General features: G+C 46.6%; 1 protein-coding gene across 1 annotated transcript in view; it reads left to right on the top strand.

Moving 5' to 3' along the window:
- Positions 1–25,549, top strand: part of mical3a (microtubule associated monooxygenase, calponin and LIM domain containing 3a) — a 128,595-nt gene extending 103,046 nt beyond the window's left edge. The window contains exons 35-44 of the mRNA XM_042335752.1: positions 574–668; positions 872–922; positions 2,154–2,204; positions 3,339–3,446; positions 4,256–4,349; positions 7,193–7,243; positions 14,293–14,361; positions 18,635–18,734; positions 19,403–19,476; positions 23,492–25,549. Coding sequence (XP_042191686.1) covers positions 574–668; positions 872–922; positions 2,154–2,204; positions 3,339–3,446; positions 4,256–4,349; positions 7,193–7,243; positions 14,293–14,361; positions 18,635–18,734; positions 19,403–19,476; positions 23,492–23,676 — 878 coding nt within the window. The 3' untranslated portion in view covers positions 23,677–25,549. The remainder of the gene's footprint in view (positions 1–573; positions 669–871; positions 923–2,153; positions 2,205–3,338; positions 3,447–4,255; positions 4,350–7,192; positions 7,244–14,292; positions 14,362–18,634; positions 18,735–19,402; positions 19,477–23,491) is intronic.
- The last annotated feature ends 1,565 nt before the right edge of the window (positions 25,550–27,114 follow it).

Here is a 27,114-nt window from a genome sequence, read left to right as displayed (position 1 = left end):
CCCAAATAAAAATGTGGTCACTCACTCCTTGGCTCCACAGTCATTGTATGTTGGCAGTGACGGAATCTGCCAGTCTTTCTCTCTGGCATGGTCTAATCTCTTTTTCTCTCTCTCTCTCTCTCTCTCTCTCTCTCACACACGCTTTGCCTCATCAGCTGGTTGACATATTTGACCATGTGTCAGATTGGCACAGAAGGACATTGCTGTGCACAACTGCCTACAGTTTCGCCCACAAAATACAGACAATCCACTTTACATTAAATCCTGTGAAGCACTTTGAAACAACTCAATGATGTGATAAGCCCCTATATCAAATGCAAGGATTATTATCATCCTGGCCAACATTCACCCCCTCCCCCCCAAAAAAAATTGATCACTGTTTGATTGATGGCTGTTTGTAGGACACTGCCGTGCACAAACCTGCTGCCTCCAACTCCCTGTGAAGCACTTTGAGATGTTTGCTCAATAGGGTACGATGGAAATGTCTTGCTGCTTTCTCCATCTCTCGCACTGTGAGGGTCATACAGGTTGACATAGAAACCTGATGCTAACCCTTTGTTCCCGTTTTTGCAGAGCTCCAGTTGCGACGACACCTCAGTTTCTCGGAGGACTCAGACCTGTCCAGTGACGACATCCTGGAGCGCACGTCACAGAAATCCAAGCGTGAGGTACAGCAGTGAGACCCAGACACCACAGTCATTGTATCCTCACGTGATCAATGAGTGTTGCTTGGGTGCAGTGATGGCACCTTGACTAGTGGGTGCCCAGGCTGGTTTATTGTATGTTGGCAGTGACAGAATCTGCCAGTCTTTCTCTCTGGCGTGGTCTAATCTCTTTTTCTCTCTCTCTCCCTCACGCTTTGCCTCATCAGCTGGTTGACATATTTGACCATGTGTCAGATTGGCACAGAAGGAAGGAAGAGGTACCGGGGGAGGGATGAGGGGTGGGGTGCGTGGAACAGTGTTGACTCGGGGACTCCGGCACCTTTGTTCTTTGACCGCCAGTCAGCGACGGAAACCTGGCTCCTAAGGCGGGGAAACAAAATCTCTTTCCTTTCCTGCTATTAATTCCACCAGATAATACAGAACAAATTGCCAGGGGTGGATGTTGGGGAGCAGAGCCAATTCAAGCATTTAATAGGGAATCTGATGGTCACTGGTGGAGGAGAGGAGTAGAGTGTACAAGGAAACAGCGGGGCGATTGGGATTGGCACAGGTGGATTCATTGGAAGTGGAAACACCAACCCCAGGGTGAAAAGGCCTTCTCCTGTCCTGGGGATTTCTGTGGGTCAGTGCATCTTTTGTGTGAAGTGCAAGCCACAGCCTCGACATTCCCGCTTGGCACAAACAGAACAGCCTGTGGGTCTGAGAACTTGGTGGAAACTGGGTTCAAGTCCTGGCCAACAAATCCCCCAAATAAAATCGCTAATTGTCTCTATGGCTGTTTTGGGAAATTGTTGTGTGCAACCTGCTGCCGCTTTTCATCCACAAAATACACACTCAATCCATTTCACAGTATATCCTGTAAAGTGCTTTGACGGGTCTTGAAAACGTGATAAGGCTAGCGCAAACGCAAGGATTATTATTATTAGTGTCAGCCTGCTGACTGGCTGTGACGGTACGCTGCCGGCAGATAACCGCTCCTGCCCTCTGCCGGTGAAACGTCTCCCAGCACGTTGCTGTGAGATGGTTAGTGTGACTTGGCTGCAGGGAGCACGAAGGCTGCCCTTTGTTACTGTATACAAATGTAATCTTCTTGTTGTTGTTCGGGGGATAAAACTGGAAGGACAACCAGCTTCCTTTCCCAGCACAGACCCCTCACAGTGGGCAGCGCTGCATGTTCCTATTTGCATTAGAGCCTGCAAACTCAAAGCTATGTCCAACCTATTCCCTCCCAGCTCTTAGACAGACTAGCACTCTGACAGACGGTATCACGCAGAGTGGCTTTAGCATGTAGCCTAACTGTAGCACTTAGTACGGTGTGTTAGTGTGTGTGTGTACGGTGTGTGGTGCAATGTGCGGTACAGTATGTTAGGTTGTGTGGACGTGTATGTTCGGTGTGTTACACTTTCATGCTCTGGGTGTCTATTACTGTGTCTCATGTTCTGCTTTCATTGCCTAAGTTGCTGCATTGTTTTTCTCTTTTTTTTAAAGTCTATGTATGTTCCACATGCCTTGGCATTCAAGAGATCATACACATCAAAGGTAGTGTACATGGCTAAAAGAAAGCCAATAGCTTCCTGTAGAGCATAGTTAATAGGAAACTATACCAAAGAACAGGGTGCACTCGGTGGCCTGTGGTACAAGGATGGATGATATTTGCCCAGAAAATCAGGGATCCTGAAATCTCACCCTCTGTCAGCTGTGAGACTATTTTACCTTAAAATTTAAGATCAGGCAAAATTGCGGAAGATTCTTCAATTAAATTTTAATTTGAAAGTATAAACATAAATGACTGCTACCTTAAGACTGATTTTCCGCAACTCTTTGAGACCCTAAATTTTATGACAAGCTAATCTGACGGGTAAAACAAGGTTGAATTTTGCGACTTTGGAGAGTCACGTGAAAATAAGGCTACAGCGTGACATGAGAGACATATTCTTTTAGCACTTTTTTGGGTGAGCCAGGTGTCTGACACATGCGGAAAACCATCACCATGCTTACAAGTATCCAAAACAAACAGATTTCCATGCATTCCATCTACACATAGAAATCCAAGAGATAGATTGTTGGAATGGAATGCGCATTCTCTCCCTGGTGGGACGCTTCCTGCTTACCTAATTTCAGAAAGTATTAGGTACCCCAGAAAGGCTTGGGGACCCCAGAGTGTGCATTGGAGTAACTGCTGGAGTTTAACCAGCTAAAACCACATAGCTTGCCATTGACATCGCTGTCAGGCAAACTTTCCCGCTGCTTGTCCAGCTAGGACCACCCTACCTATTAGAGCTTTGGCTTGCAGGGTTAACAGGAGATGAGTGGGATGATTCCCTGCCCTCAATCACCAATCACTGGTCTGTTGACATGGATTGATCCCATGCTCTATTCTGTGTGTTCTGGGTGCTGTGCGCTGTAGATCCTGGACCTGGAGTAATTTGTGGATGTGATTGTTGAAATGGACTCAAGCTTTCAGCACGGTTACTCCACAAGTTTTTCTGTTGATGAGATCTATTGTTCAACAGTGAATCCTGTGATCTTGTGTTGAGCCTCACCCCCCCCCGCGCTCAGAGATCACCTGCATTGTGACTGGCTGCCTCAGCAATCTGATGAATCTGATGGCCAGGTGCAGTGTGTGTGGTGCTGAGTGAAGCTGATGACATTGCTCTGTCTATCTTTCCACAGAAACCCTACACCGAGGAAGAGCTGAACGCTAAGCTAACTCGCAGGGTGCAGAAAGCTGCTCGCAAACAAGCCAAGCAGGAGGAGCTGAAGAGGCTGCACAGAGCACAGGTTGGTAGGTGGGCCAGGTAATGGTCAGGGTGTTCATAAGGTCCTGTTACCTCCATGTTTTATTTTCTATACTGCACTCACTAACAACTGAAACATGTGGAAGAATGATAATAATTGTATTTAGGGGTACTTAATTGTATTCATTACAAGTATTTAACTGTATTCAGATATCCTAAGGATTGGTGTGAGTGCCATTTTCATGGCAGATCATGATCCATCGGCATGTTAGGTGTGACATTTTCCATAACATGAATGTAGTGAACAGGATGTTACTGGTATCAGACATTGTTACACATCTGCAACAGAAAATAAAAATTAATTGTAAGAAAAAACCGGGGCGGGGGGTGCAGTAACAGGACTTTGTGAACACATTGTTGTGAACCACTACCAGCGGGCGCCACTCTGCACCCCCCTCTGGATCTCCATCCCGCAGTCCCTCCGTCTCACCCCCTCCCTTGCCACCTTCAAGACCCACCTCAAGCCCTCTTCGACTGTGCTTTCGATCTCCCTGCTTCCCCCATGCCTGCCCTCCCCCACCTCGACCCTCAGCTCAGTCCGTAACTCTGTCAGTCCAGCGCATTGGGACGTCCTCCCGACGTGAAAGGCACTATACAAATGTAATTTTGTTGTTGTTGTTGAGTGACTGGTGTCTGTCAGGGATGTGTCTGTGCAGACTGGAGTTTCTCAGCCTGTCTCTCTCAGGGAGATATCTGTACAATGACTGGTGTCAGTCTTGTCTCAGGGAATAGACTGGATCCTGCCAGTACCCACTCGAGCACGGTTGTTATTTCACTGTCTTGCATGTGTAGATCATCCAGAGGCAGCTGGAGCAGGTGGAGGAGAAGCAGCGGGAGCTGGAGGAGCGAGGTGTGGCCGTGGAGAAGGCACTGCGAGGGGAAGCAGGTATTTCTCCCTCATCTCCTCTTGGGTTCTTTCAACAGGGTGCGTGTCTGAGCCCAGTCACCAAGTGCTGGGAGTGTATGTGTTGCGCGTGGAGCCTTATCACTGTGTGTTTCTGATATTGTGTGGTTCTGAGGTCAGTAAGGGAGGGAGGAAGGAGAACTGACCCGTGATGTGCCTAGGCTTTTAACACCAGTGCAGTTTTCCTGATGTTACAATTCAGGCAGCGATTCGGCATCGCTGGCTCGCACAGTTACTAAACCCGCCCTGGATGGTTTTGTTTACCGGGGGTTTCTTTGCACCAAGAGCACTTCAGTTCCTTGCCTTGAGCAGTGGCTCCCTCGAGTGCTGAAACGTGGTGTGTGCACGCAGAGTCACCACTTTTAAGCAGAGCCTTTCAGCAGCAGCAGAGGTCCAGTTACTTGTCCAGTCCACAAGACCGCCCCGATCCTATTTGGATCTTTCTCTCTCCCGCTTACTTCCCTTTGATCTGCTTCTCCCTTTGCTTCCCTTTCATGGAGCTGGTGCTCAGTTACGCCTGACACAGTGGATGCCAGTAGCTCACTCTATCAGTCTCGAGAGAAACACAACTGAGCCCAATCCTGCTCTCACAAAACATCCACACATGGGAATATCTTGCAGGGACTAGGGAGTGGACAATTGCAGGAACCCTGGCTGGTTTATTATTTCCTCTCTAGCCCAGGCCCAATACCTCCATGTCCTCATGGTAAGTCACCGTGGTTACAGGACAAGCCAGTGCCATATGTGTAGGAGCTAATGATGTGTCTGGTGCCCAGTCATCGGTGTCTTATTAACTGTCCCTGTGTGGATGTGACAGAGTCATGTCTGGTGCTCAAGGGATGGTGGAGGGACTCAGAGTCAGGAGAGACTGCATGGATGGTGGAGAGGCTGAATGGGTGGGAGAGAGGCTGCGAGTGTTCATTAGAGACTGCGAGTGAGTGGTAGAGGCTGTAAAGACTGGCGGAGAGGTTGCATGGTTAGTGAAGATACATCAAGAATGTCTTAGATGGTGGGGAGAAATTGCAAGGGGGTGGCAGAGGCTAAGAGGGTTGAGGAAAGAATGCTAGGGTGACAGAGGTTGTTGGGGAAAAGACTGTGAGGGTGGGCAGCTTCCTCCATTTCTCTGTCGCTGTCCTGTTTTTACTGCTGTATGTCTTCTGTCCAATTAGGCGGCTCAGCACTGGTCCCAGAATTGCTGAGTGCTTCTGCCAGCCAACACTGTGACTGTGACTGACACACCTGCCAGCCAACACTGTGACTGTGACTGACACACCTGCCAGCCAACACTGTGACTGTGACTGACACACCTGCCAGCCAACACTGTGACTGACACACCTGCCAGCCAACACTGTGACTGTGACTGACACACCTGCCAGCCAACACTGTGACTGTGACTGACACACCTGCCAGCCAACACTGTGACTGTGACTGACACACCTGCCAGCCAACACTGTGACTGTGACTGACACACCTGCCAGCCAACACTGTGACTGTGACTGACACACCTGCCAGCCAACACTGTGACTGTGACTGACACACCTGCCAGCCAACATTGTGACTGTGACTGACACACCTGGCAGCCAACACTGTGACTGTGACTGACACACCTGCCAGCCAACACTGTGACTGTGACTGACACACCTGCCAGCCAACACTGTGACTGTGACTGACACACCTGCCAGCCAACACTGTGACTGTGACTGACACACCTGCCAGCCAACACTGTGACTGTGACTGACACACCTGCCAGCCAACACTGTGACTGTGACTGACACACCTGCCAGCCAACACTGTGACTGACACACCTGCCAGCCAACACTGTGACTGTGACTGACACACCTGCCAGCCAACACTGTGACTGTGACTGACACACCTGCCAGCCAACACTGTCACCGCACAACTTGATGTACCTGACTCACAACCTGTATTTATATAGCACTCTTCACTTGAGTAGCGTTTCTGAGCATGCAACAATTCATTTAACACAGTACTAAGACTCTCAATACTGTCACTGTGACTTGAGATAGCCGACACCCTGATAGCCTAATAATAATCCCTCCAAAAAAGCAAAACAATGATAAATTGGTCATTTTCAATCCATATGACTGTTTGTGGGACATTGCTGTGCGCAATTGGCTGCCGCGTTCGCCCACAAATATACAGTCAATTCACTTTACAGTGTGTTCTGTGAAGCACTTTGGGACGTCCTCCCGACGTGAAAAGCGCTATATCAAATGCAAGGATTATTATTATTATTATTATAGCACTGTCACTGTGAAAGACACATTGTACCACTTGTGAATGCTGTTTAGAATCCCTGTATGATGATGCGAAGCTGAGATACATTGACTGAAAAGGTTACCAGATTCAATCACATGTCTGTTAGACCTGTAGGAATTCCTTATGGACGCCAATGTGCTGAGAACTTCGTGAAATCAGCTTGGATTTGAATCCTGATTGTCGTCATATTCGGCACCCGCAGGATTCGATATCAGTCAATTTGATTTTGAATCCTAGAAGTGATCCCAGTGAACTAACCTGACTGGTCAGGTTATTGGGAGAGCTTCACATCCTACCCAACAAGCAGAACAAATTCTTTTCAAAGTAAATGAAAAACAAAATGGTGCCTTAATGACCCACAGGAGCTGCTTCAGTTCATCTCTGATGTCCCCTCATTACACGGCCTCCAGAGGTCACCCTGACCGCAGCCAAGTGGTTAGCAGTAGATGTTCCGGTACCTGTTCTGAGCTGCCTTTCTCTGTGCATGTGCTACATTCGGGTGTTGCATGGGACTGTACAATAACTCTTTCTAATCCTTATTGTAGACTATTGGGGAGAGTCTAGTTACACTGATATCATCGACTTGCACCTGGGTGGTACGTATGGCTGTCCCTCTGCCTTGCCTCTTTCGCTAACCGCCCCCCACTCTCACCCCAATTTTCTCTGTCTAATGCTGCCTCACTGCTTCCTGCCAACGTCCCCATTAACACCTTTTAAACTTCCAACTCCTTGTCATTGATATTTTCTGGCTGTTACTGGTTCAGAAGGTAAAGGGGCCGGGATTTGTACATGCCTTTGTCTTTGCAAAGGAAACCGCTTTGTTCTTGTCGCTTTGCCCAGTAGTCGTGTTTCAATCTCACAGGAAATTGTCACAAAAATTGCCCCCAGAGCCAAGTACTTCTGCTAGCCCTCCAGCACCCTACCCAACGTGAAGGGTGCTACTTAAATGCAAATTGCTGTTGCTGGAGAGGCCAAATCCATTGTCTCCGTGTGAGTTGTGACAGATGGCCTTAACTTCACACCAGGCTTTCTCACCGTGAAAGGCCTGAGACAATCTGTAACAGTGCTGAAACCTAACCCTGAGCAAACTCTGCAGCAACTCAATGATTCAAGACTGGATTCCGAGCATCAGCCATGATTCTCCTGAGGGTTGTTGCAGTGACAGCTCTCAAAATTTTCAGGAATGGGTCTATCGCTACAGATAGTCCATGACCTGAATTACCTGTCTCCCATACATTCTGGTTGCTGGTGGTACAGCCAGAATGTCATGTTTGGTCACACAGCCTGACAGCAAGTGGTGCCCGTTAACTGAACTGCCAGTGACATGATCATTTGTTTTGATCACTGCCCCACCCCTCAGGCTGCCAAAACCCTCACCCACGCATTCGTCACCTCAAGGTTCAATTATGGAAACTCCCTCCTTATCGACCTTCCCAACTCTTCCCTTCACAACCTGCAGATCATCCAAAACTCTGCAGCTCATGTACTCTTGCGCACCAGTCTCCTTGACCCCATCACTCCCACCCTCGCCCGACTCCACTGGCTCCCCATCCCTCAGAGGATCGAATTCAAGATCCTCATCCTCACTTTCAAGGCCATCCATGGCCTTGCCCCTTCCTACCTCTCTGACCTGCTGACTCCCTACCAACCTGCCCGCTCCCTCTGTTCAGCGGGCTCCAGCTTTCTCTATGTCTCCCGCCCGACCCGCCCTACCATCAGTGGTCAGGCTTTCAGCCTCTCTGCTCCCACACTCTGGAACTCTCTATCCCACAGTCCTTTCGCCTCCCTTGCCTTCTTCCAAGGCCGATCTCAAGACCTTAGTCTTCGATCGTGCCTTCAGTCGCCCTCCCACCTCTCTGCCTTCCCTCACCCCTACCCCAGCCCTCCCCATGCTCGGGTCCTGACCCCTGACTGTCTAGTGCCTTGGGACGTCCTCCCAACGTCAAAGGCGCTCTATAAATGTAATTTTGTTGTTTTGTATGAAACTGGTCGGTGTCCTGCGACCCAAAGGTCTAATGTTGGCTTCACAGAGGTTCCCATTGAGAGTGGCGTAGGATTAGGAGAAGAGGGGTTGTCCTCTCTGGTACATGAATGTTGAATGCGATGCTATATAGATCAATGCACAAATGTAGCCAAGCTGCAGATTGTGTACACGAGCAGATCTGGAAATTCCTGAATGAGAAATGACTTTTAAGAAAAAGTGTCTTATTTTCCAGTTTTGTGCACTCACTTCAATATCAATAGCACTCGCCTTGAAGGTGAGAGAATCTGTGTTTGATTCCCATGTAGGCCAAAACCTTAGGCAAATTTTACTCCACACGCCTTTGTTTACCTAGCAGTAAGTAAGTGTGGTTGTTGTCGATCGGCGGATCGCTTTCCAGGGAATAATAATTCCTCCAAAAATAAAATTGGTCACTCAATCCACGATTGTGGGACACTCCTGTGTGCAATTGGCTGCCGTGTTTCGCCCACAAAATACACAGTCAATACACTTTCACTGACTTCCACATCGTAGCTTTCTCATCCCAACTATAGAAGCTCCTGCGTTGTTTGCAATAAAATCAGTTTCCTGCTAACTATAAGTCAGAACCTGCGAGCTGAAATTTCAATGACATTCGATTGAGAACGAGGTTAAGATCTGGCTCTGGCACATTGAGTGTGGGGGATACCTTGGAGTGGGGCATGGAATGTGGGGCAAAGGCATCCACTGGACCAGTACCTGCAGAAAAACAAGTAGCTTGAAGTAGCTTAGTGTGTGTCTTCCTGAGTGTGTTGGGCACTGTTGAATGTGGTTTCCCCTTGTGACTTAATCTGTTTTCCCAGCTCAGTGGAATAGCTGAGCCACAGAGAATGGGATTTTGATCAGTTTCAACCTCATCGGTGCTGATATGCTGATCTCACCCTGGGCAAGGGTCAGAGTTGCATTCGTGGGGGCATTGAGCTTGTGCTCCCAATCCAATTCTCCACCCAGTGATCCCTGCATGTATAGACCACATAGAATACACATGGTCAAGGCTCACCAGCGAAGAATGTACTCCTGGGGTGAGTTACCGAGGAAACCTATGGCTACTGTACTTCTGTGAGAAGAAGTCTTCATGAGAGGAGAGGGGGTAAAATTGTGAAGAAAAGGATTCAATGTGCACAGCTGTGCAGTGAATAAAACGACCCAGATGTCTGAGTTTTAAGCTCTCCAAGACACTATGTTGCGTGAAGGGCACAATGCAAACCAACCAGAATGAACAAGTCAGGAAAAGTATCTTAAGAATTTGATGCCACACTGGAACCGTACATCAAGCTCACCTCTGAGCGACTCCATCCTCCAATGTAACATTTACTGGGAGTTGCAAAGGACATAATCATCCCCTCGTTCTGGATTGGATGTTTCAATCACAGCACTATAAGGGTTTGGTGCCACGCTTTTACCAACCTTGCTGCACACCAGCCTTATTGTAGTATTTGCCCCTCAGATGTCATCAAACAGAGACAAGCAAAGAAACCAGGGTTAGGAAGGGTTACAAAACACAAAAATACCACAGATGCTCTTCCCAGCTATCTCTGTTTTTGTTTCAGGAAGTGTCATGCTGGAAAAGAAGGTTGAGAGGTGATATGGTGGATGTTTTTAAGATTCTAAAGGGACTAGATAATGTAGACCATGACGAGCCATTTCACCTTGTCCAGAACAGTAGAACCAGAGGACATGGCCTGTGAATGAAGGGGGGGTGAATTCAAAACTAATCTGCGGAAACACAATTTCAGTGAATGAGTGATAAACCTATGGAACAGGCACCATAGGGAAACTGTGGAAGCAGAAAGTGTTGATTCTTTCAATTACAAATTAGATTTAGATACAAGTTAGAGACTGCAGTGTATTGCATGAGGTTTGATCCCATAACCCTCTGACAAGAGGCAAGAATGCTACCAACTGAAGTTAGCTGCCACGTAAGAGCATCAGGATAATACGCACTTCCAGTAAAACACAGCCTCATTGTTTGGTGCACAAGCAGTCTGAAGTCACAGCGCAGTCACACATCCCAAGCTCTCCTTGTCTTGCTACATGCATGTTCCTGGCTGAAGAGGATCTTAGTCTTCTTTCCCATAGCAAATTCTTATGTTCTTATGGCTTTATCATTCTGTAGTTTGCCAATGGTTCCCATCAGCAGACTCTTTCTTGTTGCCCTCTTCTTGTGGACTGTCTTTGCTGAGCTCTGTGACTGTTCACAATTACCCGGTTTGTAGCGATTTGTGTGTTCAAATCCCTCTGGCAACTCTACCGCCCTAGCCGTTCCTTCTGCTTGGGCAAACACTGGCCTGCTTCACTGCCAACCATCTGTCGGTAAGCTTTTAGCCATTCTGGTCCTGCGCTCTGGAACTCCATCCCTCGGAAACATCCAACTGCCTCGTGCCCTCCTTCCTCATCTATAAAGCCTACCTCAATTCCTTCTCAACTACACTTTCAGATACCTTTCCTTCCGCCACCTACCACCAACTTCCTCAGCTCCCTCTATCCCAGCTTGAACTCCCAATCGGCTCTGTGAAAAACTTCGACTTGCACTGACATGAAAGGCACTATATAAAATTGTGGCTGTTGTGTAACTGGGTTTGGCTTCCCCACACACACTGTAGGAGTCTCTCAAATTGACACCGAACGCTTAATGCCAGCATGTTTTAGATTAAACAACTTCTTTTATCATCACCAGATTATTTGACTAACAAAAACAACAACAAAATTACATTTGTAGAGCGCCTTTCACGTCGGGAGGACTTCCAAAAGCGCTGAACAGTCAGATGTTGGGGCCCGAGCATGGGGGAGGGGTGGTGCAGGGGTGAGGGAAGGCAGAGAGGTGGGAGGGAGACCAAAGGAATGGTCAAAGAGAAGGGTCTTGAGACCGACCTTGAAGGATGCAAGGGAGGAAGCGAGACAAAGGGACCTTGGGATGGAGTTCTGGAGTGTGGGGGCAGAGAGGCTGAAAGCCCGGCCACCGATGGTAGGGCGGGTCGGGCAGGAGACATGGAGCAGGCCGGAACTTGATGAGCGGAGGGAGCGGGCAGGTTGGTAGGGAGTCAGCAGATCAGAGAGGTAGGAAGGGGCAAGGCTATGGATGGCCTTAAAGGTGAGGACGAGGATCTTGAACTCGATCCTCTGGGGGATGGGGAGCCAGTGGAGTCGGGCGAGAGAGGGAGTGATGGGAGTGACGAACAGAATTATAGATGGAATACTCTTGAGCACTGTATTTCTCCTGGATGAAAATAAACAGTTCAAGGAATGATTAAAGGTATACATTGTCAGGGAGAGAGCATTATTATTGTATTGATCATGTTGCAACGACTCCCACATAATTACTGTCAAGTGCGGGACAAAAAGAGTAGCCAATTTGCACAAAGCAGTGTCCTGCAAACAGTTCTGAGGAGAATGATCAGTTTTATTTGGAAGTTTGGCACAGGGAGAAATACTCTTTTTACTTTCAAATTGTGTCATGGGATCTTTAACTCCGTGACCCCATCTCTCCCACTCTCGTCCAACTCCATTGGCTCCCTATCCTTCAGAGGATCCAGTTCAAGATCCTGGTCCTCACCTACAAAGTCCTCCGTGGCCTCGCCCCACCCTACCTCTGCGACCTCCTAACCTACCAACCCACCCGTTCCCTCCGCTCAGCCGGCTCTGGCCTGCTCCACGTCCCCCGACCCACCCGCCCCACCATTGGCGGGAGAGCCTTCAGCCACTCTGCCCCCAATATCTGGAATTCCATCCCCCAATCACTCCGCCTCACCCCCTCCTTAGCCTCTTTCCAGTCCCGCCTCAAGACCCTCCTTTTCAACCATGCAATCAGCCACCCCCCTTCCTCTCCCTTCTCCCCCCCCCCCGCCGACCCCAGCTCGGGTCTGAAATGCTGTACACTGTCCAGCACCTTGGGAAATCCTCCCGCGCTATACAAATGTAATCTTCTTGTTTAAAGTCCATCTTATAGCAAGACTGGAGGGTGACTTCGTGTGGAGCACTTCAAACAAAATAGCACAATAAATATTTCCAACGTCACAATGAAAACCTGATAATAAGAGAGCAGTTGTACAAAAAAGTTACACTGTCGATGCGCTTCAGGCGACTGAGACACAATAACCACTAGAAAACGCACAACCCTGAATAAGTTCCTTGCTGGAGTGTGGCAGCAAAAGCAGCTGTTTTCTTATCCTGGCTGGAGAGGAATAATGCTGGGTTGAGTTCCCAGAAAGAGCAGGTGGGGAGGATAATAGGATTACATTGGAACAAAGAGCAGGCCACTCAACCCACAGAACCTGTTTAGCCAGTTTATAAGATCATGGCAGATCTTTTGTCGTGTTTGGGTGATGGCTCTTCGTTCATAATGTGTTGGTTGCATAACAGAGGTAGGAGGTTGTATTTTCTGCAATATCTTCTGAGGTTTGGTTTTAATCGTAAAATCGCAGTTTGGAGAGCAAGCGTGTAAGGATTGGTGTGTAAGGATGTGCTGTATCTGATCCTGGAGTGCTGGGTAGGATAGTGTAGAGGGAGCTTTACACTATCTAACCTGTGCTGTACCTGAATTTAGGGTGCTGAATGGGACAACGTGGAGGGAGCATTTGTCCTTATTCCGTCCTGTATATGGGGCAATCTTATGAATAATTTGTTATCCTTGAAATTGTTTAGTCATTTGGGTGTGTGACTTCCACAGAATCCCATCACCATGCTTCGGAGTCTTTGAGGCAAACAACGGAGAGTGTACAGTTTTTATTAATCTGGTCTGGAGTGTCCACCTTGGAGCCAACTCGGCCCCAGAGAAACCCTACTTACCTCCTCCAAGCAGATAGTCATTTGCGGTAAAGGAGTAATAAACTTTATCGGTACTGTACAAGAACACTGTTGTTGAGTTGTTGATCGTAAAAGAATAATGTTATTCTGTATTGTACATGTACATTGTGGTTGGCAGTAATATTCTGCATTGGACACAGTGACTGAACCCTTCCAGTTAACTGCATGATAATGATGCATTATTCCATTTTATCTGAAGAATATTACCAGGAAATCTGAGCTGTGCTGCCTTATATACATTGATCGCTATAGTCAGTATAGCTGTACTTGATGTGTATGTTCTATGTGCTTTGTGTATACCCTCACTGGGCGATCTCTAAAACCTGTCCTTAGTGCCTATCACCCACGTGCGAGAAGGGAAAGCAACGCAGTCTGGACTGGAAGCCTGTGCCTCTGCTGCTGGGTTTATAGTTTCACTTGTTCTGTGCTGCGCTTTGCAGTTCTGGCTGCATCTCCCCAGCCCCCAGGATGACAGCGTCCTGTCTCAGAATCAAGACTGTACAGTGCCCGCAGTGTGTGCGTGGTGGGGGGACAGCAATAAATCATCAAAACTGCACCACTTTCACCACCTTTTGGCAGCCCCACTTGCTGGTTTGCTGTAGGGTCCCACATCTCGAGGCTGCTTTATTTCCGAAATCTCTGCAGAAAGTGGGCACCTTCCCTGTTATATTTGATTTTCTGCCCTCTCTTCTGTGTTTACTCCCTCCTCTTGCATTTCTTGCTCTGACCTTCAATTGTTTTCCTTCCCCCCTTTTTCTGTTCTTTTCTCCCTCTCACGCTCTGCTCCTGTGCTTTGCTTATCTTTCACCTCTCTTGTTGAAGTTGAGCCCTCTGTCGGAACTCCTCGCCGAAGAGCCCTTTCCTTCTGCCCTTGCTGCGCCCACGATCGAGGTAACGTACACCATCACCACGAAAGGTTGCCATGACAGCGCCAGGGTTTTCAGAACAACCCGCCATTGCCCCGGAGGTTCCGTAGAGTCCCCTTGGACATGTTTCGAGTGCACGTTCTGAGCTGTGTGGCTGAGGGCAGAGGCCCTGGTCACAGTCTAGGTGCGGGGGGAGGGGGGTCGCATGGTTCCCACCGGTAATGTTTCAAGGGAAGAGTGGCAGCAACAGCTCTGAGCTTTATAGTACAGTACAAAATTACATTTGTATAGCGCCTTTCACGTCCAGAGGACGTCCCAAGGCCTTGGACAGTCAGGGATGTGGACCAAAGCAGGGGGTTGGGATCGGGGGTGGAGGGTAAGGAGCGTCTTAAGACGTACCGAAAAAGAGGCAAGGGATCATGGATGGATTTCCAAAGGGTGGGGGCAGAGAAGCTGAAGGCCCGACTGCCGATGGTGGAGTTAGCATGGTCAAGCCTAGATGTGATAAATGCGTGGATGAGGGTTTTGACAGCCTGAGGGGTGAGACATTGGCGGCGCAGGGCGATGTTGCAGAGGTGGCAGAACGCAGAGCAGGTCATGGCACGGATGTGGGGTAGAAAGGACAGTTGAGGGTCAAACAAGATCTCAGCCTGCCAGAACTCACTCTGATAATGGGTCGTTGCGTTTACTAGCAGTTTCCGTCAACTTGGAGTAACTATTAGTGAATCCACTGCAAATTGGCCCTTTTTCAAGCCTGCTAATTTTACAAGAATGCAAAAGATCTTCCTAACTGCTTCGTGAGAGATATGAGTGAAGCACCAAGGCCTGGGGGATAGAGGGGTAAGAGAGTTAGGGTGAAGAGACTATCTGGGTTAATGTAGTCAGACAGAGGAGGAGTTGGAGCCAACCCGTGCTTGGACACATCAAACAATGTGGAGTCTAGGAGGAAGCGAAGACTGAAGGAGGGGAGGATGGTCAACAGGCTGAGAAGGAATGGAGTTTGGACAGGAGGAAATCCACAAAGAGCTGCAGCAGTGGATTCAGGGCTAAGTCAAACTGGAGCAGTTCAATAATGAACTCAGTTTTCCAGGGAGGGGAACATGACCTGGTGATGGTGTTTGAAGTTTTTAATTCTCCCATCTCCTCCCTGTGTGGCAAGAACCAGTCCCACTGAGAGGGCACGTATCTGCACTCTGTGAGAAGACGTCTATTGGCTTCACCTAAAACTCGAATTGCAAATACCCAGCCTCCACTCAGCACCTTTCCACAAAATCCATTGGTGGGAGGGAAACACGATGGAGAAGGGACCTTCCACCCACTAGTAAAACGGCGGGGTGGGGGGGGGGGGGTGGGGGAGAAGCTCTAGGAGCCTGTTGGGATTGGACAGAAAATGGGGTCAACACCTAGCTCAGTGACTTGAGTTTGGGATCGCAAAATGTTGCCATTCAAATGCCAAGTGTATCAGTGCCTGGCTGGGAGGGGTTGTTGAGCCGAGGCCCCCCCACCCCATGGTAAGTCATGCTCATTGCTCGTTGTTCACCGCAACCTCTTACAACTAGAGATACATTTCAGAGTTTAGAAAAGGTTCTGAGGAGATACCCAAGTTCTGTCTAAATCCCAGCTAATTCTAAAGGAATTTTCTCACCAAGTAGGAGTGCATCATCTCATATGGGATGCAATTCCACAGGTCTGTGATATACTTCTGGAGGAGCGTTCCCACAGCCTGGCATGTCATAGTTACGGTTACCAGAAGGAATCCCCATTTACCAGTTTCCAATCTTATTAAAGGATCCTATTAAAAATCATCAGAATTTACATCTGTGTAGATTCCATGGTTTCAATGGAAAAGTGAGGGGGGAAAAGCAGAGCAGGGTGGGGAGAGGCAAAATAGCCTAGGCTGGGTGGGGTTAGTGGGGGAGAGAGCGAGGCTGAGTGGGTGCAGGAATGGGGTGGGGTGTCTTGACACGTGTTTTATGAAATCTGGTCCTTGAAACAGCACATTCCTTATGGTATTCATAACAGTTTTACCACAGGCTTTGCACAGACCAGAGCTGTCACGGCTGCTCCTGGGACTCTACTCAGCCTCTCTGCCTGCCCGCAATAACAAAACGTCCATCCCATCCGCGCTAACACATACGTTCTGTTGGACCGGACTGGCTGTCTCCTCATCTCACTGATACCCTCATTAAGAGACTGAGCTTTGATTCATGCTCCTTTCTTCGCCCGCTTCGCTCCTGAGCTCTGCAAGCACTCTTCGGTGAATGGCCTGATACTTACCTTTGGCTGTGAAAAGCACATTGTTCCAGACACCATACCCCCAAGCCTTGGTGAGCTGCTAATGAACATGGCTGTATCTCAGCCCCGCAGATGTAATTGGAGTTGAGAATCGAGGAACTACAGTAGGTGGCAAACAGTAGCCATAGAAATACATAGGCTACAGGAACATAGATGGTGACGGTCACAAAATATGGTGTGTCTATTCTAAGAATTTAGGTATATACTTGGAACTTTGCTTTGGATACTCTTAAGCATGGTGATGGGTTTCTGCCTGTGTCAGACATCTGCTTGAGCAAAAGACAAATTTGTCAGAATTTCTTTTTTTGGTTAGCATCACCAAGCTTCAGGGTATCCTAACCAGACTGAGAGTTCCACATCTATGTACCATTTACGCAGGGAAATGTCCCATTTGTCTGAAGTGGAATGCGCACTTTCTCTTCCAAATCCTGGAAAATATTGGGTGGAGATTGGCAGGAGCCAAAATTGGGGACCCCAGTGAAATCTATTGGTGTAAAGTTGTTGGGTGTATGAAGTGGCTGACTCTTTCAGTTTCTACACTTTCTGCATACAGAATTGGATTTTCCAAATCTTGAAAAAATCTCTAATTTTACAACCCCCTCAAAAGCAATTTTAATGTTACAAACTCAAAATGGTCTCACACACAGATGCACAACCCCTCTCTCCCCAATTGGCAATGAATGTGACAAACCATTTTTTAAAAACAAAGTCCCGTTCCTGAGCCCACACCTACTGCAGAGCTTTTCAGCATTCACTCAATAATGTTGTTTTGATTGCTTTCTAAAAGGACTGTTCCTTTCATGAGCTGTGGGGCAGCCCGATGCTGAGAAACAAGGTACTTGGGTTCCATCAGTACAGTGTAGCTGGCGGGTATGGACTGCTACGTGACTACACTGTTATTTCATGACAACCTTTCCTGTAATTTTCAGCCACTTTATAAACCATGATTTTATCAAACTTATCTCCGCCGGTGCCATACCAGATTCACGAAATAGGAATAGATTTCATCCCAAGTCCAATCAATCAGTCCTGGAACATAGGGAGCAAGCAAATTTAAGTGGTAATGTTCCCCAATAGCTCAGGAGATAAATGTATCAATTTGGAGTGATATTGATCCCACACAGAGAGGGAAGCATCAACCTTTGATCTATATTGAGTTCTCTGAGAAATTCAATGGGGGCAAGACAACGTTGTTCACTTGAGTGAAATACAAGAGACTGCCCCAATCTAAGCCTGCCCGAGAGATTAATTTGAGTACAGGAATCGAGTCGATTAGGAAGAGGGGATCAAGGGAAAACGATTGTTTAAAAATGATTTGTTTGGGCTGCTTCCAGGCTTCAATTAAGTAACATTTAGTGATTTTATTTTTTGTGCAAATCCCCCCTAAAGAGGATAAGTCAAAGCACAGCCACACTTTTATGGATTCTCGCTCTCAGTTGCAGCCTGTGTTTGTGGGTATGGTTTTACTGCCTTAACAGAAAAGATTCTGCTTTGATTTCATTACCAGAAACCGGCTGCATCCATGTTTCCAAGATGTCAATGGGTAAATTTCAATGAGTTCAGTTTCCCAACAGGACTCTCTCTGCCTTGGCACCTCCTAAGACCACTCGCCTGGTCATCAGTGTCGCACAGTACAGATTACAGCCCAGTTACAGACTGGAGTCTAAACCAGGGCTTCGACTGGTTTAGACTCTCCAGTCTGTAACCGGGCTAACGAATCCCCGGGAAAGAGGATAACACAGGTCCCAGGACTGGAGTTTGGGGCATTGACTCTCAGGGTGCCCTCCTTCAGAGCAGCAAAGCTCCCAATACTGGAACTCGGGACATTGACTTTTTCTGTGTTATTAAGAATAGATGCTCTCTTTATGAGTCTGAGCCAAGAGGCAGCAATGGCAGAGGGTCTGTTGTTGAGCAATCCATTGAAATTCTACTTTTCCTCTGGCCTGAGAGTCCACTGCAGCCGTGCTACCGCGTTGACCCTGACTGTGTATGTTCTCTGACAGGAATGGGAAAGAAAGACGACCCCCGACTCATGCAAGAGTGGTTTAAATTGGTCCAAGAGAAGAACACATTGGTGCGGTATGAGTCTGAGCTGATGATATTGTGAGTAGTCTTTCCATTTGTTCATCCCTGCCTTCTGAACTCCCACGTGAGAGCTCGATGTAGAAAGAGCAGGGAATGGGACAAGACCTAGATACTTGCGGTGAGGGAACGTGTACCAGCTTAGTCATGATGGAGAAGAGCAGGGGAATGGAATTATAGTCAAACACTCCAATGGGGGGTGAAAGCTTATACGATGGAGAAACGAGTGGGATTAGAGAAGAGTACATATCTCTGATTGGGTCATTTGTAAGGATTGGCAAAACAGAAATTAACCAAGCGAGCACAACAATGGGAATAGATAGTGAGCACCAGCTCTTACACAATTGGGAAGGAATAAGGAAAAGGGATAAGCTCCTTGGGAGGATCTGACATCAGCACAGACACCATGGGTCGAACGGTCTATTCTGTGCTGGTGATATTCTCAGATGCGCCAATGAGATCACCTAATTAGGCTCAGATTCTCCTGGATTGTGATGGCATGAATTTACCTAGCAATATGTAATGCTCGGGCAAACTCATCCTGAGCTCACTATAACCCCCTCACACACACACACACACACACACTACATGTGGGCCTGTGCTTGTAATGGCGGTTCGTGTCTGGTCGCCAAGAAAGTGAAATGTGCTCAGATTAACCTGGGATTTGTATGTCTCTTCCCACTGTGCAGTGCGCGAGAGCTGGAGCTGGAGGATCGGCAGAGCAGGTTACAGCAGGAGCTGCGAGAACGCATGGCCATCGATGGTAGGTGGCTCTAAGTTAACAGGGGGAAGAGAGGAAGCTTTTAATTTGCTGATCTGCATCAGTGTACACTGTACAGTTAGAGTCCTCTTGCTTCAAAGGATGGTGACTTTCAATACATGCATGTACCAGTGGAAAATTCTTTTCTAAATTTATATCCGTAATATTCACATATTCCACTGTATATTACAAATATAATAATAATAATAATAATAATAATCCTTGCATTTGATATAGCGCTTTTCACGTCGGGAGGACGTCCCAAAGCGCTTCACAGAACACACTGTAAAGTGAATTGACTGTATATTTGTGGGCGAACGCGGCAGCCAATTGCGCACAGCAATGTCCCACAAACAGTCGTAGATTGAAAATGACCAATTTAATTATTGTTTTTTTTTTTTTTTTGGAGGGATTATTATTAGGCGTGTGGAGTAAGGAAACTTGCCCAAGGTTTCGCCCTGCCTGGAATTAACTCAGGTCTCGCAAAGCGAGTGCTCTAACCACTGAGCTACAGGACTCCACAAATATACTTATATAGTCAGAAAATATACACATACCCTGCGTGATATAATACAGGCAGGGTTTGTAAATCAAAAGTACTTATTTGTAGATCTATGAGATGTTCAAATTGCTTGCTATGTAGACGTTTACACATATCAACTCAGTTGAAAAACTTTCACGAATACGATGAAAGACATCTGTAATAGCTGCAAACTCTACAAATGTTGTCTTAAAAAAACATAATTAATAATTAAAAACTATGTGTAAGGACTTCTGACTCACCCTGAATAGCGCTAATGCATAGTATAGGTACACTTTGTTTGCAGGGCTTTAGGGAAATAGGAGTCCAATGGAACTGAATGAATTGCTCTTTTAAAGAGCCAGCACAGACAATAGACCGAAAGGCCTTCTCCTGTTGTAAATTTCTATAGCTCTGCATAAAATAAAAGATGGACAGTTCTGAGTTAGCAGAATTCACTGCCCGCTTCTGCTCCGAGAGCTGTTGCTCAGATCTTGCAGAAGGGTACTCAGCAATACAACTAACCAGTCCATGCAGGCCAGGCACTTGTAAAACGGCCACAGGTTCATGCATGCAGTGTACACACAGAGTCTCATAGCTTAGTGGTCAGTGCACTTGCCTTAAAGCGAGAGGACCCGGTTTCGATTCCCGGGCGGGGCAAAACTTTAAGCAAACCTCCATCTTTACTTTAAGTTCAATTACCTGCCCTGGCCCCTTATTCTTTAATACCCTCACCTAACAAATATCTATCCACCTCAGTCTTGAAGATGTGAATGGATCCAGCATCCACAACCTGTTGGGGGAGAGAGTTCCAGATTTTCACTACCCTTTGGGTGAAAAACTGCCGCCTGATTTCACTCCTAAATGGCCTACCTCTAATTTTAAGATTATGCCCCGTTGTTCTGGATTCCCCCACCAGAGGAAATGGTTTCATGGGTAGCCTTCTGCAAGGCAGAGTCATTAAACAAGTACTTTGCTACTGTCTTCACCTTAGAAGACACTGAAAACCTACCAAGAATAGAGGGACCAAGCGAGCAACTTGGAGAAATTAATATTAGTAAAGAAATGTTTTTAGGTAAATTGTCAGGTCTTAAAACTGATAAATCCCCTGGACCTGATGGCCTACATCCTAGGGTTTTAAAAGAGGTGGCTGCTGAGATAGTGGATGGCTTGTCTTTGATCTTCCAAAATTCTCTGGATTCTGGATTTCCATTGATTAGAAGATTGCAAACGTAACACCACTATTTAAGAAGGGTGGGAGAGAAACAATGGGGAACTATAGACCAGTTAGTCTGACATCTGTGGTGGGGAAAATTCTTGAGTCCTTTATTAAGGATGTCGTTATGGGATTCCTGGAAGACCATAACAAGATTAGGCAGAGTCAATATGGCTTTACAAAAGGGAAGTCATGCTTAACTAATCTTTTAGTTTTTTTTTGAAGACGTATCTAGCAGGTTAGATGGGGGAACCAGTAGATGTAGTATATTTAGATTTTAAGAAGGCATTTGACAAAGTGCCACACAAAAGGCTATTGCACAAGGTTAAGGATTAATGGGAACATATTAGCATGGATTGAAGAGTGGCTAACGGGTAGAAAACAGAGTAGGGATAAACGGGTCATTCTCGAATTGGCAGGATGTGACTAGTGGAGCGCACAAGGATCAGTGCTTGGGCCTCAGTTATTTACAATTTATATCAATGATCTAGACGAGGACATTGAATGTAACGTATCTAAATTCGCAGATGACACTAAACTAGGTGGGAGAGTAAGCTCTGAGGATGATGCAAAAAGATTGCAACGGGATATAGATAGGCTAGGGGAGTGGGCGAGTAGGTGGCAGATGGAATTTAATGTGGGGAAGTGTGAAGTTGTTCACCTAGGTAGAAAAAATAGAAAAACAGATTATTTTCTAGAGGGGGAGAGATTAGAGAGTGTTAGTATTCAGAGGGATTTGTACACCAGTCTCAAAAAGTTAGTTTGCAGGTGCAGCAAGCAACTAAGAAGGCAAACGGTATGTTAGCGTTCATTGCAAAAGGTTTAGAGTACAAGAGTAGGGAAGTCTTGCTGCAACTGTATAGGGCCTTGGTGAGACCGCACCTAGAGTATTGTGTGCAGTTTTGGTCTCCTTATTTAAAAAAGGACATACTTGCCCTAGAGGGGGTGCAGCGTAGATTCACTCGGTTAGTTCCTGGGATGAGGGGACTGACCTTTGAGGATAGGCGGAATAAACTAGGGCTGTATTCTCTAGAGTACAGAAGAATTAGGGGAGATCTTATTGAAACATATAAGATTATTAAAGGGCTGGATAAAGTAGAACTGAGGGACTGTTTCCCCTGGTAGGAGAATCTACAACCAGGGGTCACAGTCTTAAAATTAAGGGTCAGCCTTTTAGAACAGAGTTGAGGAAACATTTCTTCACTCAGAGGGTAGTGAATTTATGGAATTTACTACACCAGAAGGCTGTAGATGCTCAGTCCTTGAACATTTTCAAGGCTGAGACTGATATTTTTTTAAAAAATAGAGGGATTAGGGGATATGGGGATAGGGCAGGTAATTAGAGTTAGGTCAGAAAATCAGCCATGATCTTATCGAATGGCGGGGCAGGCTCGAGGGGCCGAATGGTCTACTCCTGCTCCTAATTCTTATGTTCTTATGTTTCTCTGTATCTACCCTATGTAATCCTTTTATTATTTTAAAAACCTCAATCAGTTCACCCCTCAACCTTCTAAATTCAAGGAAATAGAGACAAGGTTTATGCAACCTGTCCTCAGAATTTAGCCCTTTTAGTCCTGGTATTGACCTGGTGAATCTGCGTTGCACCCCATCCAGAGCCAGTATATTCTTCCTGAAGTGCGGTGCCCAAACCTGAACGAAGTACTCCAGATGGGGTCTGACCAAGGCTCGATATAGTTGAAGCATCATTTTCTCTCCTTTATATTCCAGCCCCCTTGAGATAATAATAATCCTTGCATTTGATATAGCGCTTTTCATGTCTTCTCGACGTCTCAAAGCTCCTCACAGAATAGACTGTAAAATTAATTGACCGTATATTTGTGGGCGAAACGCAGCAGCCAATTGCGCACAGCAGTGTCCCACAAACAGTCGTGGATTGAAATGTCCAATTTATTATTGTTATATTTATGTATATAGTGTTTTTGAGATAAAAGCCAACATCCCATTTTGATAACTTTTTTGTGCCTGTGAGCTTGTTTTTAGTGATTTGTGTACATGGACACCCAAATCCCTTTGCTCTTCCACGGTTCTTAGTTTCTCACCATTTTGAAAATATTCTGTTATGCTATTTTTGGATCCATAATGGATTCCTCACGCTTCCCCACATTGAATTCCATTTGCCACAGTTTTGCCCACTGACTTAATCTATCTAAGTCCCTTTGTAACTTCCTATTACCATCGGCCGTGCCACACATAAAGGCTGCCAGATTGCACCTAGTATCCGCGTACTTGACTTGAGTCCTGCTATGTACCCTGCTGTGCAGACAATCTGAAGAGCAGTGCGGAGCTGGGAGAGGAGAAGAGGATCCTGAACGAGATGCTGGAGGTGGTGGAGCAGCGGGACTCACTTGTCGCTCTTCTGGAGGAACAACGGCTCCGGGAGAAAGAGGAGGACAAGGATCTGGAGGCTGTGATGCTTACAAAAAGCTATAACTTGAACTGGTCATAACCCCTGCTGCAACTTCAGCCCACACCCTGCCAAAGGCAGACCTTGCGTAGATGCTGCTGGTGGGTGGGGAGCAGAATGTCAAGCAATTGCTGGGATATGGAAAAAGTAATCTGGGAACTCAGGTGACCCAGAAGGAGTGAAGGCAACACAGGTACCAGCGGGGATGGGAGGAGACCACTTTGTGTGACAAGCTCGATGCTGGAGAATTTGTGAAAGGCCCGAGGTGATTTTCTGACATTACCTACGCGAGAGCTGTGTCCGTGACCCCGTTATAAGGTGATCGACCTTCTGAGTTTTGACGAAGGTTGAAAGGACCCTCCCTGTCATTTCCTGGCACTGAGAGGCCGGCCTAGCAGTCTGGGACAGAACAGCCATGCTATACCAGTCTGGTACACATGCTCACATAGAAGTTACACATACAATACTCACAATGAGGCTGTGCTGTATCTGTCTGTTACTATTACACGCCCCCTCGTGGAGGCCATGCTATACCCGTCTTTTGGGTAGGGGAGGGGGGAGTGAAAAGAGAAAAAAAGCACTGCCACGTAAGTTTTCCTGTTATTCCCACTCGATCTCCCCCACCCCATTAGATTCTTCCACCGAAGGGCAAACACGCATGACCTTGCCTGACACTTTCGAGTGGCAGTGACACAGTTGCTGGGAGCCAGGGGATGCTCACACACACACACACACACACCCCATCCCAACCTGCCACCAATGCAGTGTTTCGAGCACTGGTAGAGTGCAGAGCAGTGCGGCTGTTTGCTCCACACATCACAGATGTTGGGCAGTGCAGGTAAAACCTGTGCAGTTACTCCAGTGAATGCATCAATTTCCTGCCTAAAACATTCTTAAGGTGGCAACATCCACGTGAAGTTGGGTGGTCAGGGAGCCAGAAAGACGCTGCCACACCCAACAGCATCGGTTGTGCAAGTTAAACGTGACACAGCCATTCCCAGGGCAACCAGCCTTGGTGTGGTTGAAAATGCAGTGCTTACAAACCAAAAGTCTCGGTTGCTTTCTGCTCTTAGACCAGAAAATGACTGCCAAAGGTCAGAACATGAGTCACCAAGGCAGCCTTTGATGAAGGACAATATTGAATAAGGTTTTGGGAGGCTCACTTGTCTGTGCCCTTTTAGATCCTGCGAGACAATCTCATCTCCAATAAACAGTCCCAGCTTCTGGGTTCTCCCCTCACTAGCCGTGAGGCCCAATGCCAGGCACTAATAGAGTTGCATTACCCCCATACCCTTTTTTGTTCCCCCCAAATTGTGTTTCATGACAAATCCTGCAATTTCAGGTCACAAATTGTAAGTGGCAACAAATGTAGCAAATCCTGAATTTTCAATCCCCATCATGACGTTTATCAGAAGTGTAACAAGCGCTGGGTAGTGGAGGACAGGCATACCGTGCTGTGTTTGCTTGTTAGCTTGTTATGCTCATGGTGGAAGCGGAACAGTGCGTCACTCCACTGTTGTCTTTTATGCTCAGTGTTATTTCACAGTTTGCAAGTTGCACGCGTGTGTGTGTATACATGCATGAGTGTGTCCCGACAGAGATTGCATGGGGCAGAGGCAGAAAATAATGTATTGGGTAAATCCTGTGGAAGACAATGAGAAATGTAATTATGAACTTTTTTTTGTAAAGGAGGGTTGATTTCAGGAGGGGAGAGAATGTGTGCACCTCTTTCAAAACAAGCTGGAGTGTAAACCAGAATGGAAGGAGATTAGAACAGGGGACGGACAGACAGGATTCTTCCGTCCCTATGAGCGCCACCCTGGGGAGGGAGGTAGCTGAGAGTGTTGAATGTGTTCTTACTGGGAACATTATTTTCAATTTAATTGTACCAGTATTTTATATCTTTTAAATAAATGTGTTGAATCTAAAGTTTCATATATATATATATGTGTGTGTGTATATATATATATACAAACAGTATGTATATATATGTATATATCTAATATATATATTATATATATAAATCTGATTGCTATGTAAATGTAAAAGTCTGAGAGTGGCCAATGTGGGCTGTGTCTGAGGGAGTTGTCAGTGTGCTAGGATAGCATCAGGTGAGTGAGTGAGAGAGATGTGTACTGTTGGGGGAACATAGGAATCTACAGCACCAGAAAGCATTATTGTGGTCCAGCTAGTCAGTCCCACAGACAAGAAAAGTAATTCAACATGACTCTCACACACACATACACATACCCCTCAATCCATCTCTTTACCAGGACAGGATTAGATATCAAATTCCCTCTTAAACTTGCTCTCTTCAGGTCGTGCCTGAAGACCTTCCTCTTCGACCCCATTTCACTTGCTCCAATCAACGTTCCCAGCTTCTCCAATATTTTCTCATAGCTTGATCTAACTACCCTTCTTGTAGATTCTCCAGCAGAATATTACCAGTGGACACCCCACATCAGTTCAAAACACTCCAAGTAAAGGGGTGGGGGGCGCAGACTCAATTCATTCGTGGGCTTTGACCCAAGTTCTATGTAGACCCGTAATTGGATCCTGATTTCCACTCTAACTCTCTCTCACTGTGAACGCTAAACTTCTGTTTGCCTTCCATGCCTTGCTGCTGTCACACACTACTGAAGCTTTTACTGTTACTAACCAGTGTCCCAGATCCAGGGCCGTGTCCTTTAAGAATGTATCATTTCAATTTATATCCCCAACTCTTATTGCCCCTTCTCCTAGCTTCAGGTTTGTGTACTTTCCATGTGGAGGAGCTGACAGTAAAACATCCTCACAGCCATATCATACCAGAAAAGAGCCAATCATTCCCTTTCTCCCAGTGTGTGCTGTTTACACACACAGCTGATTCTGAGACACTCACAAGCCATACAGTACTAGATGGGACTGGTTCTTTGTCTTTCACCCCATGTGCATGTACATACAGTACATAATCCTGATACACATAACACGAGTTACAGATGAGCCAAACACTCCCCAACAGGAGAGAACCGATCCCTTTTATCTTGTGGCTGTTCAATCACTGTTTCACTTAGGGAGACTCCAGTTTGCAGTGTTAAAGGGGTGATTGTGTAGATTTGTAGCGCTAAGACTGTAAATATGACAATGACTATTCTGTGACTGGTTCCTGGCTCTGGACATGCTCCAGTCTTTTGCACTCACTGGGAAAGTTACGTTGATTTGTCCTACATGTGTGATGTTACAATTAAAAGTTATTTATTAACACTTATGAGAAACTTTATACATAAAAAAACTTCACTTTTATAATGCATTTTTATTTCTTTGTGTTTTTTTTATTCCTGTGAATTATATTGTAGATTCTCGCTTCTGACTGGCTCTTGCTCCTGCTTTGTGGGTGCAGGTACAATGTGGAGACTTGGAGCTTGTACAGGTGTTAAAACTAAGACCGCTCTTTCACTCTGGAGCCTGGCTTTCATAGTCAGGATGCTGTCTTGTTCTGTC

The sequence above is a fragment of the Callorhinchus milii genome, unplaced genomic scaffold (genome assembly GCF_018977255.1).
Source record: "Callorhinchus milii isolate IMCB2004 unplaced genomic scaffold, IMCB_Cmil_1.0 Scaffold5, whole genome shotgun sequence".
In the NCBI taxonomy this organism is placed as follows: domain Eukaryota; kingdom Metazoa; phylum Chordata; class Chondrichthyes; order Chimaeriformes; family Callorhinchidae; genus Callorhinchus; species Callorhinchus milii.
This window is presented reverse-complemented; position numbering and strand designations above follow the sequence as displayed.